We start from the raw sequence: 14,866 nt of genomic DNA, 5'->3' as shown, positions 1-14,866 counted from the left end.
TGACATATCTAATCAGAGTTTAAAACCCAATATTTATTAAGAAATCTTACAACTCAACAATAAAAAGACCACCCAATCAAAACATGGGCAAAAGATTTGAAAAAACACTTCTCCAAAGATATAAAAATACTAAAAAGAAAAATTGATTAATATCATTAGCCATTAAGGATACACAAATCAAAACCACAATGAGATACTATTTTATACCCACTAGAATGGGTGCTATCAAAAATATGGAAAATAGCAAATGCTGGTGAAGATGTAGACGAAAAGGAACATTCATTCATTACTGATAGAATTGTATAATGGTGTAGCCTCTGTGAAAAACTTGACAGTTCCTTGGGAAGTTAAGTATAGAATTACTGTATGACCTGTCAATCCCACTTCTAGGTATATAAGCAAAAGAAACGACAGCAGGGTCTCAAATAGATATCTGCACAACAATGATCATAACAGCATTATTCAGAATTGCCAAAAGATGTTAGCAACCCATGTATCCAGCAACGGATGAATGTATAAACAAAATGCAATACATTCATACAATGAAATATTATTCAGCCATTAAAACAAATTAAGTTCTGATATATACAACAACACTGAACACTGAAGACACCACATCAAGTAAAATAAGCCAGAGATTCAAGGATAAATATAGTATGCTCTCACTGATATGCAATAAATAAATTCATAGACTTAGAAACTAGAATACAGGTACCAGGGCTGGAGTGGGGATACGAAGTGGAGAGTTAATGCTTAAATTGTACAGAGTTTCTGTTTGGGGTGGTGGAAAAGTTTTTGTAATGAACAGTGGTGATCGCAGTACCATATTGTGAATTTAATTAACTCCACTGCATTATATATTTGAATGTGGTTAAAAGGGTAAGCTTTAGGTAGTATATATGTTATTAGAATAAAGTTTTTAAAATTCATAGGACTGGGTACACGGATTGTTCAGTGGTAGAATGCTCGCCTTTCATGCGGTAGACCCAGGTTCACTGCCCGGACCATGCACCCCCTCAAAAAATTAAAATCCATAGGACTGAGTGACACAAACAGTGAAATCTAATATAAACTTTGGACCACAGTTAATAGTATAACTGGAATAATACTGTTTCATCAATTTTAACAAAGGTACTGCACTACTGCAAATTGTTAACAGTGAAAACTGTGTGTGAGTGATGGTATATGGGAACTGTGGATTTTCTGTATGATTTTTTTGTAAACCTAAATATATATATGTATTGAAATATATATATTTATATAAATATGTATATATTTAAAGGATAAGTAAGTATTATGCACAACAAGATGCTATGCAAGAAAATAAACTGACATTAAAAAAATAAAAAATATCTAAAGCTCATGCTTCTTGTAAAATTTTATAACACTGTCTTCTGTAAAGGGAAAGAACAAGATACAGAGGAGAAACACACTAAGGGATGGGGAAATAAGGTGCCAGTACAGATATGACATATAATGAACACCTGTCATTCTCAAGCCTGAGGAGTAGTGTTTTGGTTGTTTTTCTTTTTTTCCCCTCTCAAGATTATACTCCATGAAATGCATAAGTCAGAAAGACAGTTCCAGCATCTCTTACCTGTACAGAGAAGTCCATCTTTATAGTAAAGTGCATATACTCTGGCACTGTGCCCAATTAATGAAGAGGTCTCAAATGCCTCATGGTCCTCCAGTTGCTTCATTCTCAAAATAGCCTTCAAATAAACCTTCTTCCAGTGCAAAGCGTCTTGAACAGAATCATCTATCTGCCAGCCCAAATTTTTACATGCAGTCTGCCACACCTCTGTACAGGCACTTATCACCTTATTCCACTGTTTAGAGACGAGGCAGCATGTGAGTAAAGTCTGAGGATCAAGCCATTTTAACAAATAAAAACTGAGCTCCAGGGGAAGGAGTTTGAGGAAGTCCCGCTTGAGGAGAGTCTCCAGGTTATTGGAGAGATGCCTGAGCTGGACTGCCCCACTCAGACTAATCAGGTGATCCAGAGTTTCATTTTTCTGCAAGTCCGTCAGAGAAAGAAATGTAACAGAAATGTTATCAAGCCATGTCTCAAAGTCCTTTCTCTCCATAAGGTTATGGAAAAATTTACCTGTGGCACATCAAAATATTGTATTAGTTCTGCTCAAAAAGACTGTTCAAGCAAGACTGCTAACAAAGTATTAAAAATTAGTGTAAAAAATTGCATTACAACTTTATGCTGTTACATTACAATTTTATAGTTAATACACTGTATCTCAAAATTTTACATGCACACAAGAGAAAATACATTTGAGAAAACATACTTTTAACAAACCATTATCTCTGAAACATAAGCCAGTGAAACTTATGTCACCATATGTGACTTCTTCCTTCTGAAGTTTAACACATGCTACATGCATCTTCACCTTAAAAGATTTACAAAGTATCCAGTAAGAAATAGTGTACTCTATAATACACAACCCCATAAAATCATATTCTTAATGAATTCCTTAATACAGATTTGGATACTAAAGTCACAAAAATAAGCACCAGAATGTGACAAGACATCAGTAACCTAAGGCATTAGTTAACATGCTAGGCACAACTGGCTACTTGCTTTTGCAATCGATGTTCAGGCAAAAAAGTTGGGGAAGAAAACTAAGCAGGTGTAACAAGGTATGTGCCTCAGGTATTCTGGTTCTTCCACCTCTTTATGGCACTGCGTGTTAGAACATGAATTACCAAAGGTCTTATTTGGTCTTACACAGTCTGTTTTTATAAGCCTTATATGAGCTGGTGACAACTCTTAACCATGACAACTCTTAACCTCCAGAGAGCCATGAGGATCCTGGAAGCCTGCAAATAAGGCAAATGAATAATCTCAGTGTTTACAAAACACCCCAAACCAGGTATCACATCATCTCTGCTTTGCAGATGAGAAAACTGAGGGTCCTAGAAGGTAAGTGATTTGCCTACAATCACAGAGCTATTAAAATACTACAATAGATTGAAGGCCAGTGCTCTCAAGATCAGTCTTCTTCCAACCATACCAAGCTGTCTCCCTCTGCAGTAGACTACAACTGAGGAGACTCACCACCAGATGAGATCTGGAGACACTGTGCCTATCCAACTGTACCACCTTTAGGAGAATGATAAATTGCTGTAGAGCTAACTGGTACAAATTTTAAAGTGCCCAGCATTATATTAGTCTTAAGGTGTCAATTCACTCTTAATGATGGGGAACAAACTAATGGAAAAAGAACAAAAATTAAAGCAAACTTCTAAAAATCCCAAGATTGACCAAGTGTTAACAGATGTTAATGCCAGATAATGGGTACATGGAAGTTCAATATTCTTTTGTTTTCATATTTAAATTTTCCATGATTAAAAAAACCTTTCACTCTAACCTGATCATTCTGTTTCCCACCAGACTCTCATACTAATTGCAAAATTTAAGTCTAAATTAATGCGGAAGAAGAAAATAAATTCCCTTCCAGAAACCTAGATTTGTACAGTCACATCTCATCTTTCCATTTTGTTAAAAAAAAAAGTAAGTAAAAATCATTTTCAATAATAAGTTTCCAATATCAAATTTGACAAGAATCCAATCAGACTGAAGCAGTCTAATTTATTAGTAGAAATGACCAAACCTTTCCAATCATCCCATCTGCTAACCAATAGTTTTGGTTTCTGTAACAGCAATTGGATTTCAAGATATCTTGAAGTCTCTGGGTTTGGGCTAAGCAGAATTTGTTGATTTATTCTCAGCATTTCTAGACTACTAAAAAATCAATTCACCAAAAATTTTGTCAGCTTATCAAAAGATAACAAGCCCTCTTCTTCCTCTGAATCTTAACAATCCTCTGTAACATTTATAGAAAATTCCTTTTGAAAATAATTATTCATAGAAAAAGACAAAATCCTTTTTTGTGATATGTACACAATGCCACAACCACTAACTAACTGGGAGGTAGGGAGGTGGGACTGAAAGCGGCTAACCCGACCATCCAGGGGATAAGACCAACTAACTCCTAACAGAATTGCCCTCCCAGATGTTTTACTTTCATCTATGGGGAACAGAATCCAGACAAAGCTCAAATGTTTGAGTCTGCAAACAGCTAAGATTTGCAACAGCTGGTACCATAGGTCAATTAAAAACACGCAGAAAACCTGCCCTGCAATCATTTCTTATGTAGAAAAGTTTGGGGAGCTGCCTCCATTACACCTGAAAGTGCAATGCCAAATATCTGTATGATACTTACATGTATGTGAGCTGGATTGTTATTCAAATGGTCACAAGGCACATTTATAATATCCATATAAAATCATAAGGGTTAACGTGGTCCCCATCATTCACAAATAACTAAGAGTCATCCTACAATATGCCAAATTAATATGACCACAACACCACTGAAGAGTATAGGGCAAACTTTCCAATGAGCATCTCTTAAAAACTGAAGAGATTTATATATCCTCCTAACTTCTAATAAGAATTTCTTCTCATACTCTTACACTAGAGATTGCCCTTTAAGCTGCTCAACACCTTATGAAAGGCTATATTCCAGTTCTTCATCTGATTGTTGTTGAAAAGGGCATTTTTTTGTTTAAATAAAGAAGACCCCCATAAACTCTACAGAATGCACTTTAAAAGTTTTAATTTTTCTGAAAAAAATCATCTAACTTTGAAGGAGATAAAAAAAAAAAAATGAGACTAGAGCTACTTTTTTAAGCTCACCAATTCAAACTGTACTGTTAAAGAGAGCCACTCTAGGAATGTAATGTACCAGGACAAAGGCCCCAAGGGGAAAACCACAAGAAGAAGGATTTTAATTCAATACCAGGAGGAGCTTTCCAACAATGGAACAGCTACCTCCATAACATTGAGCTTACTGGAGACAGTCAAGGACAACTGTATACACAGGGAGAATAGGGTAAATGAAAAAGCTTTGTAATTTGTTGTATTTTACATTGATTTGGTCACTTGCTATGTGAGCACCAGCATGTTCAACTAACTTCTAAGGTTCAATTTCATCAAGTGTTAAAATAGAATCCTCACCTATTTTGAGGATTATGAGAATCATAAAACAAAGCAGGAACATGCTTAGCACAGTGCCCAGTTACAGTAACTCATACAGTACTTCTTGTTAGTTTTATTATTATAAATGCTTAACAGGAAAGCTTTTTGTGGTGATGAAGTTTAGACTAATAGAATAGCCTATACTTTCATTAACATCACTCTCAATCTTATGATCTCCCCTGTTGTCATGGCAATTTTTCCCCACCTCACACTAAACATTAAACCTGCCACCTTCTCTCAATTTTAACAATCAAAAGCTCTGAGGAAATGGGTGGTATGATGCAGAGACTCCTAAACTGGGAGATGAAAGGTCTGAGTTCAGCCATTAACTTCCTATGTGCTCTTAGGCTACTCTCATATTTGTATTGGCTTTAAAAGATAAAGTACTACTCATAAACATTACTTCATTTGATCTTTACTATCCCTTGGAAAGAAAGTATCATTACTGTTGCCCTTAACTAATATGTGAAGAAATTTAAGGCCCAAGTAGTGAAGGAACTTTCTCAGAGTTCCATATGAAGTAGCAGACCCAACACCTCACCCTCAATCCCCTCCAAAACAAAAACTTATACTCTTAGGTCTTATTAGAGGTATGGCATTCTGGGTAAAAGTCTGAAGGAGTTTTCTTCTCCTCTTCCACCACGTCCTGACCCTGACAAAGCTTTAGTTTTGTTTTGTTTGGTGGGGGATGTTTTATTTTCCTTCTCTTTTTTTATCAAGCATCATCAGCAGGCAAGGAGTACAGAGGCTTTGAAAAATGTGGATTATATCTATAAATTTATGTATGTATAAAATATATTTGGAATACTCAAAAAACAGGTTAACACTGGTTGCCTCAGAAAACTGAAGAGAGGAGGAACAGGGTTGAGGTGGCTCTTTTTATCATACACCTCTTTGAATTTCAAATCATGTGAATATACACTATTAAAATGCTGTTTTTCGGTTAAAGAAGAAAACTTCCTTGAAAGCACACAAATATTTACAAATAACAAGCTCTGTAGCTTCACTTGATGTTGGGTGATCTTGGGCAAATCGCTTCACCTATCTCAGACCCAGTTTCCTCACCTGTAAAATGTAACCACGAAGAGCATTACAAACAAGGGTTTTCGCGAGAATAGGATAATGCGTATAATACGTTTAGCACAGTACCCGGCACACCGTAAGCTTAAAATAATGCCAGCTACTATTATCATTTAGTATTAATACCGGGATATTTGCTTTATTTTAAGCAGCAATCCACATACACACATGTTTAAATGTATACCCACAATTATGGCGCAGTCCCTCACATTAGAACAGCGCTTTCTACTTCATAAACGACCTGTCCACACTTCAGCATCTTTCAAACTTAAGGTAGTTCTAGGACATCATTAACTCATTTTGCAGATAACTCAGAGAGGCAGAAACTCCGAGATTCAATTTTGCCATCTCTAAAATGAACTCCAGATCCCTTCAACACGCTAGTCGTCCCCAAGTTCCCTGTTCCCGGGGCGGAGTTACGCACGGCACTGACCTGAGCGAGCGCCCCGGGGCCCGGGACCTCGCGCCGGGCTCACACCGACTGGGCACGCTCGGGCCACCAGAGCCTCGCAGCGGCCGGGTCCGCTCCGCAGCCATGGCGCCTACAAAGAGAGAAAGGCAAACAGCCCGTGGCGCGGCGGGTCAGCAGAAGCGCCAGCGCCCAAAAACCCCTACGCTGACCCAGCCCCGCCTTATACACAAACCTGGACCTCGAGCCGCCGCTTGGGGACCGCAACCTCACGGGATAGCGGCTTCCGGCGCTGCCTGCGTCACATCCGCGCGACCCTCCGCCTCGCGGCGCCCAGCGGAAGCGACTGCGCTTCCGGCCTCCACCAGGCGAAGAGAGAAGTGGGAGGGTTGCGACGGACGTCCGAAGGCTTATATTTGGTGCCCCTTAACCAAAGCTTTCTTCCGTACGGTATATCCGAATTTATATAGCGCGTTCGTGTTTCCATTCAATCTGATCTTATGCCAACTCTGTGGCACTTTTCATTATACTCACTTTACAGAGGAGGGGGCGCTATGACTCAGAAGTTGAGACCGACGTGTCCAGAGTCAAAGCCACTGAATACCTACTATATCCCGGACACTGTTTTTTTTTTAGGGACCGGAGTTAGTGACTAAAATGCACAAAAATTCCTGACTGCCTGGACCTTACATGCTAGTGGGGTCAGGCAGACATAAACAAATAACCAGAAAGCCATGGTGCAAGCCGTAACAAGTCCTAAATAGAAAAATAAAGCAAGGTAAGGAGCAGGGAGGGGCCATGGCTGGGGAAGAGATGTATGGGAGAAAGAAGGGAGTCACATTATCAAGATTTGAATCCAGCCCTTCCACCCTCTGATCTTCACCTTGGCCTGGTTACCGAACTTCTCTGGCCTTATTTTCCTCATCTGGGTAACAGTTGTAGTACCCTCTTCATCTGGCTGTTTTGAGGATTGAAGGAGATGAAGCATGTAAATCTTTTAGTATTGAGAACTAAAACTGTGTATACTTATTACGTGCCAGATGCTCTTCTAAGCACTTTGTATGTATTGTCTCATTTCTCACAACAATCTTGGAGGGTAGTTGCTACTATTAGCCCCATTTTTAGAGATTGGAAAATTGAAGCTGAAAGAGGTTTAGGGATCTTGCCTAAGATCACAGTAACTCACTGGCATAGATTTTCAACCCAGGTGGACTTTAGAGTGTAAGTTATCCTGGTCTCTCTGTAAAGGCCATAAACCACTTGTACACACACACACACACACATATTTACACACACCCCTCATGCATCTTATACCAGTGCTGTCCAGTATGGCAGCCAATAGCCTTATGTAGCTATTGAACCCTTGAAATGTTTCTAACATGACTGAGGAATGAAATTTGAAATTTTCTTTTATTTTAATTTAAACAGCCACGTGTGGTTAATAGTTACCATATTGGACAATGCTGTCCTATGATTTACACATAACACAAAGACATTTACACGTCCAGCTAGTGGTACAGCACAGCAAAGTCTCCATGTATCCTGAATCCATCTATGGTACTTGAAATGCAAGAAATTGACTTTGTGGGGTGGGAGCCAGGTATGGGGTCCTGAAAGTCAGAGCTCAAGAGAAAAAAACTTGATTTGGTAGAGAATGAAACCACTATAAGCCAGAATTTGCCTGATGACAACATTTTAAGAAAATTTAGGAAGACTGAGGTACATGGATCGCATAACCTCCAGGAACAGGTAGTAGTAGCAAGTAATCAAGAAAACCAAACACACAAATCTCTTTGCAACAGAGTCTTAACCCAGTATGGCAGGGATCTGATGAAGCAAATTCAGAAAACTCCAGATGGAATGGACCCAGAGACAATATTGTTTGAACTTCTTATGGACAAAGAACCCAAACTGTGTAAGTTTAAGGATGGCTCTACAATATGAAAAGAAAATGGCAAAATAAAAGTTTGCATTTAGTTACTCACAACCTAATTGCTGAATTGAATATATGTAAAAGTTCACTTTCATTTGGATGGTTTTTTTTTAAGGTTAGGTTTTCCCACTTTGTAAAAATCTCCAGGTTCACATGATGATTGTTGAGAAAACAGTGTATTAGCTAGGGATCTCTAGACAAACAAAATCAGCAGGAGATATCTGTAAATATAAAATTTATTCAAGGGTCTCATGTAAGCATGGGGATGTAGAGTCCAGCGTCTGTAGGGCAGGCCGTGAGCTGGCAGCTCCGATGAAGATCCTTAATGAACTCTCGGGAGAGGCTGGCTGGCTGAAGCAGGAAAAGTGATTGTCTCTTTTGAATCCTCCTTAAAAGCCTGCTGGTGATTACATTAAGCATCACTCATTGCAGGAGACACTCCCCTTGACTGTGGATGCCACGAATGTGGTCACAATTTAAGCCCATGAAATGTCCTTATAGCAATATAAAAGCCAGCACTTGCCTGATCAGACAACCAGGCACCACCACCTGGCCAAGTGGACACATAAATCTGACCATGACAGCCAACTTTAAATGTGATGAGTTACTCTTAGTTAAATAACTACAAAACCTGCTGTGAATGGCAGATAGGAAGAGCAATACGTGAAAAGAAAAAGGTGAAATGGTCACTATAACTGCTTTTGTGATGGGAACATGAATATACACCTGGATGGTGTTTCTTTTCATGAAATAAACTTTCTAGTAGAAATGCTGTTTGGGATAATTCCTACACACGTGTTCCAAGATAACAACAGAGGTAACAAATGTCAAATGCCTAGTTTCTTCAGTTCAGACTAAAATGAACTACATGTTTCTTTCCATTTTGAGGTAGACTTCCTTGGGGGAAGTAGTTTGGATGCCTGACAATTGATTTAGTAGTTTGCATATCCTACTCTAGGAATTCAGCATCCCTTCCAGGGAGACACACAAAACCTCACTGCCAACTGGAGATAGCAAGTATTTCTTGATGTTTAGTTTCTTGCATGTGCACATACCAGGAGGCAGAAATTATTTCAACTGTTCATTGTCTTGAGATGTACCCCAAAACCTCTTGCTCAGCATTTCTCCTCTTGTGATGATGCTGTGGACAGGTGATGTGTGGGTGAGCTGTTTTTTGATCATCCAACAAACACTTCACCAGGAATAGGCACAAAAGTGAGGGGTCAGTTTCATGAGGTGCACAAGACTGGAAGCATTTGAAGAGGTTTGCTTTTTCTATTCTTTGTTTTGGATTCACTCTAGCTGTAATATGATCAGCACTCACTCTCCTAGGCAACCAGCAGGTATTCTAGGCCAAAAGCTCAGGTTGATTGGCAAGAAACCTTATCCTTAAAGTTTCAGGCACAAAGTACTTCACTTCAATTGCTATTAGACTGGAGTTATGCTGAGACACATTTAGGCATAGTTTGGCATCTGGACTCAATAACTTGCAAAGTCCTGAAATTGCTCCCAGACAACATGCAGGTAAGTTTCTTATCTTTGAAGCAATGCTATCTATAAAAACAGACTGAGGTGGCTGAATTTTCTTCAATGTGCAAATCATCAGCACTAAGAAAGCAGAAAGGTGTTCGGACCACATTTGCAGGAGGTTTTGTTTTGTTTTTTCTTATTCAATGAACATGGAAAAATAGAGATGGGAATCAGGATTTTCCAATGCTTAAGAATGAGCGTTGGAATATGACTGAGTTCAAATCATGGCCATAGTTTACCCCATAACTCACTATGTGATCTTGGGCAATTTACTAAACCATTCTTATGCTCGACTTAATTTTGGGGATAACCTATCTGAAAAGAGATATTACAGGGCTAGATTAATTAAATATGTAAACTGCTTAGCACAGTGCCTGGCACATAGCAAGTGCTCAGTAAGAGGTAACTATTATTATGGGAGGTTTTGTTGTTCAAAGCTACAATAAATAGAGATTTGAACTCCTTTAATCTTCCCTATTTGTCTTTCCAGATGAAATTTTCCAGCTCTTTTGACAAGGTGAAGTAAGTTTGTCCTATATCTCTGGAGGAGTGCTATGCAAACAACAGAAATCTGCTCATACTGACAAACATGTCAGCTGATCAGGGAACACTGTCAAAATAGACTCTGATTCAATATTAGATTAAACTGGAAAGTCATACTAAAGGAATATAAAAAGAGTGTAGCCAGTGTGCAAAGGCCAACAAAAGCTACCACTACATGCAAAAATGGCCCTCAATCTTTTGTAATTAGAGAAGAAACTAATTCAAGTGCTTCAATTCAAGAAAGAGCATCATGTATTTTCCTATGGACTTTTATTACAATGATGCCACTTTTTACTTTATTTCCATGTCTTTTTTATTCCCCTTTCCTCCCCAGTTTCTAATAGAGTGCCTTGTATATAGTAAGTAGGCTTCCATCCAAACAAGCAAGCAGACAACCAACTAACATTTTACTCAGTATTTACTTTGTGCCAAACACTGGACTCAGCACTGGAAAAGAGTTAGACATGATGGCTTCTGTCTAGGAGACTACCATCTAGAGAGAGAGAAAGATAATATTAATAATAATAAACAAACACTTAAAATGAGTATAGTACTGCTAAGTACTACCATAGAGGCTCACATAGGGCTCCATGGGGGCAAAGACAGAAATGGGGATGTAGCTTCAGTGAACACATTCTTTTCTTATTTAGGTGATATTCTGCAGACTTCAGACTCACCAGTGGTGTTTCATTCTGTTTAATGTCATCTTGTTTCATGCCTTGCTTTTTGGGGCTGACTTTTTAGAATACTTTCTGCATTCTTTGCCTTATGTAGATAGGAAAGTTACTGAAATTAAGGATAAGGCAAGAAAATTGAACATGGAACCCTTAAGAAGTAATCTTTCCAGATATTATATCCTGAGTCAGCCAGAGGTGTGTAAAGGGAAGAACATTTTTTTGCTTTCTCTAATCTTCAGTAACCCAGGAGATGGGACAAGGCGGGATCTCATCAGGAAAACCTGGGGCAATGTGACTAGTGTCCGGGGGCACCCCATACTCACACTGTTTGCTTTGGGAATGCCTGTTTTGGTAACTACCCAGCAAGAGATAGACAAAGAGTCTCTTAAGAACAATGATATAATTGAAGGAATCTTTCTGGACAGTTCTGAGAACCAAACCTTGAAAATTATTGCCATGACACAATGGGCTGTAACTTTCTTTCCTAATGCCCTATTCATTCTCAAGGTTGATGAAGAAATGTTTGTCAATCTACCAAGCTTAGTGGACTATCTTCTCAATTTGAAAGAACTCCTTGAAGATATCTATGTAGGAAGAGTTATCCATCAGGATACACCCAACAGAGATCCTCACAGTCAAGAATTCATCCCTCTTAATGAGTACCCAGGAAAGTACTACCCAGATTATTGCAGTGGTGAGGCCTTTATAATGTCCCAGGATGTGGCTGGGATGATGTATGTGGTTTCCAAAGAAGTACCCATTATGGTGCCAGCTGATGTATTTGTAGGAATTTGCGCTAAATTCATTGGCCTTACACCCATCCACAGTTCAAGGTTTTCTGGAAAGAGGCACATCAGATACAGCAGATGTTGCTATAAGTTCATTTTCACTTCCTTAGGATCTACAGAACCCAAAATGCTCCTGGCATGGAAGGAAATTAATGATGGTAAAGAATGTACTCTGTTTAAAATTTATTATGGGCTAATTTCCTGCAAACTTCTGACATACCTTGACAGCTTTAAACGTTTTCATGTGGGTACCATAAAAAACAATGCTATGTATTTTGGTGATTAGGATTTCCTTATTTTTTGGTCTGTTCTTTTGAAATCACCTTCTACCCTTTTATGGAAAACCTTCTTCCTCGTGTTTTACGTAGTTTCTCTGCATTTTTATTGCAATTACCAAGTTGTAAAATGTATAGTGTTCCAATGTACTAGATCTTATTGAGATCTCATTTTATGGCATTTAAGGTGATGTAGCATGATTCTTTTCAAAATAAAACCTTCCTTTCAGAAAAGGGAGAATATTAATTATAACCAAACATCTTACTTCTCTTTATAATTTGTGAGTACTTTATCACATTACATGGACTGTCATGACTCAGTGATAGCAGTGGTGATTGGTATTTGAGAATCTTCAGAATTAAAGGAAAACATTATATAAGGAACTTTTATAACAAAATGTTAGTCTCATCTGCAAGCAGGAAACATGTTGGTAATCTAGGTGGTGGAAATAAACAATCTCTAGGTATCAGTCACCTAGTTTAAATTAATTTAAACCTCACTAGTGTAATGACTTGGATCTCTTTGTAAAACAATTTTCAACAAGTACTAACCAGGCTCTTCTTCACAGATGGGCACAACAGATTTACAGTTCATGTTACATATACACTCTTTTTATCATTTCTTCTGTTTAATGACGAGGCATTAGAACAATGGTTCCCATCCTGAGATTCCTGGGATTTTAGGTGTTCCCAAAGTAACACCTTGAAAACCCCTGCCATATATTGATTAGCATGATGTTTTTGGATGTTATTAAATTTTACAAAAGCCTCAGTTTATTACCAAATCAATATTGTAGGGCTGATGGACTAAATGAGATAGGTCAAGTGCTTACATTGATTTGGTAAAAGTTCAGTAACAGGAAAAGGCAGTGTTTAATTTAAACATGTTTTGAGTTAAACAGCCTAGGTTCAAATCTTAGCTCCACTTATTAACTGTGTAACCAGGTCTTATCTGTAGACAAGGCAGTAACAGTACCTAACTCCTGGAGTGGGAAGATAGCAACGAGTTCATATGTGAAAAGGTTTTAGAACACTGACTAGTGCACAGTAAATGCTCAATAGTAATTAACTATTACTAGCTACAAAATCTGACCAAGTAACAAAAGGGAACTGATCTGACTCCCCCTCAATAAGCCAGATTACTATTCTAGCCCTGGGCTGTATGACATACTTAATTTCTCCATCTTAATGTCTTTGTCTGCAAAATGATACTTAACTTGTATAGTATTATGAGGATCAAACAGGAAAATGCCTATCATGCGGCTAGCATAAGTAGATGCTAAGAAATGGTAGCTATCAGTAGTAGTAATAAAGAAAACTTTCAATTTTCACCTTTAAATCCTAAGCTTCACTCATTTTGAATTACTTTTAGTTCCTTAAACATGTTCTTGATTTCATATCTATACATGCCATTCTCTCTGCTTGCTATTCCACTCTCCCCTGTTCTTCTCTTGACTGTCTCCTACTGGTTTTTTAAGATTCAGATTAGGTGTTTCCTTCACTGGAAAACCTTCCCTTTCTCTCAAGTCTGGGGAAGGTGTTTCTGTGTTTATTTCTATCTCTGCACTTAATATACACTCTAATTTTCTATTTAGCCACTTGCTACTTGCGTGATTTTGGGATAGGCTACTTAACTTCTCTGAGCCTTGGTTTCCTCATCTGTAAAATAGAGATGGAAAGATTAAGTGAGATGAACTTAGCACTTAAGACAATGTCTAATACATAGTAAATTTTCTGTTTTCAGTGCCAAGCACACAATAGGCAGTCAATAAATGTATATTAATTACATGAATGTATTTAAAAGAAAAAGTCAGTGCTCCAAAAACCAAAATGAGTTTGTAGGTCACATAAGAACAAAGGGCACCCTGTTTATTCATTTAAATGAATAAAATCAACATCATGAAGTAGATTAAGCAAAAGTCATCTTAAAGAATGTTTCTTAGACGAGGAAAAAGCTGGTTAAGGCCTAATTAATGAAATCAACACTAGGAAAATGGTCAGTATGGAACATGGAAAAAAGGAAACAGAGAAACCAGAGACCGTGGAGGAGAAACAATGAATCTGAGGACAAGAGAATTCCAGGCACTTGAGAACAATTTTGTTACATAGCAGGGATGGCTTATCAACTTCTTGATGGCCTAAAAGAAATTTATCTCTAGATTCTGAAACTGTCAGGCTCTGATAACATGCTCATGCAGGAGCCTTTGTACTGGTGCCTGGACAGAAAGAGTGCTTTGCCATTTAGAAAAAAAGGGCTCTGGAAAATGGGTGGAACATTTTTTTGTCAATGAAAAGAAGGAAGATTAACCTTTGAAAGTGAATGAGATGACATTTTTGTTTATACCTATTGTTCCTTTCCTTCTGATTCTGGTTATTAGGAGTCAGTCTGACTTACTCTGTTTGCAACTCATGATTTATTTTATAGATCTGAAAAATTAAAGGCAAATCATCAACAATGACAACCCACCTATAAATAAAATGACAGCTTGGGGGCCTTTCTGATGAACACATTATCACATGCTCTCCCCGCAAACCACAACAGAGTAAAATTCATTGAAACCCAGCAAAAAAAAAAAAA

General features: G+C 38.1%; 3 protein-coding genes across 12 annotated transcripts in view; 1 reads left to right on the top strand and 2 right to left on the bottom strand.

Annotated features, from left to right (window-relative positions):
* The window catches only part of FBXW2 (F-box and WD repeat domain containing 2), a 41,916-nt gene extending 35,095 nt beyond the window's left edge, over positions 1-6,821 (bottom strand). For both annotated transcript variants that reach the window (XM_077143483.1, XM_077143491.1), the window contains exons 1-3: positions 6,778-6,821; positions 6,567-6,675; positions 1,598-2,107 (exon numbers count right to left, since the gene is read on the bottom strand). In XM_077143483.1, coding sequence (XP_076999598.1) covers positions 1,598-2,087 — 490 coding nt within the window. In that variant the 5' untranslated portion in view covers positions 2,088-2,107; positions 6,567-6,675; positions 6,778-6,821. The remainder of the gene's footprint in view (positions 1-1,597; positions 2,108-6,566; positions 6,676-6,777) is intronic.
* A 44-nt stretch (positions 6,822-6,865) lies between these two features.
* Positions 6,866-14,810, top strand: B3GALT9 (beta-1,3-galactosyltransferase 9). 9 transcript variants are annotated; one of them, XR_013168593.1, is made up of 5 exons: positions 6,866-6,992; positions 7,179-7,320; positions 8,345-8,457; positions 10,496-10,522; positions 11,733-11,834. XR_013168593.1 is itself a non-coding variant. In XM_077143402.1 (4 exons), the coding sequence occupies exon 4, from the start codon at positions 11,367-11,369 to the stop codon at positions 12,297-12,299; it is 933 nt and encodes a 310-aa protein (XP_076999517.1). In that variant the 5' UTR covers positions 6,866-6,992; positions 7,179-7,320; positions 8,345-8,457; positions 10,496-11,366; the 3' UTR covers positions 12,300-14,810. The 9 variants fall into 9 exon arrangements, 6 of the variants coding, with proteins under 6 accessions (XP_076999517.1, XP_076999524.1, XP_076999508.1 ...); XR_013168594.1 differs by having other exon boundaries at positions 10,496-10,527; positions 11,733-11,747; XR_013168596.1 differs by lacking the exon at positions 8,345-8,457 and having other exon boundaries at positions 10,496-10,527; positions 11,733-11,751.
* Positions 10,802-14,866, bottom strand: part of PSMD5 (proteasome 26S subunit, non-ATPase 5) — a 28,185-nt gene continuing 24,120 nt past the window's right edge. Inside the window, exons 10-11 of the mRNA XM_077143385.1 lie at positions 13,924-13,947; positions 10,802-11,041 (exon numbers count right to left, since the gene is read on the bottom strand). Of these exons, the coding sequence (XP_076999500.1) occupies positions 11,027-11,041; positions 13,924-13,947 (39 nt within the window). The 3' untranslated portion in view covers positions 10,802-11,026. The remainder of the gene's footprint in view (positions 11,042-13,923; positions 13,948-14,866) is intronic.

Source organism: Tamandua tetradactyla, chromosome 2, assembly GCF_023851605.1.
Source record: "Tamandua tetradactyla isolate mTamTet1 chromosome 2, mTamTet1.pri, whole genome shotgun sequence".
Taxonomy (NCBI): Eukaryota; Metazoa; Chordata; class Mammalia; order Pilosa; family Myrmecophagidae; genus Tamandua; species Tamandua tetradactyla.
Note: the sequence above shows the minus strand (reverse complement) of the source record. Positions and strands in the feature narration are given on the sequence as shown.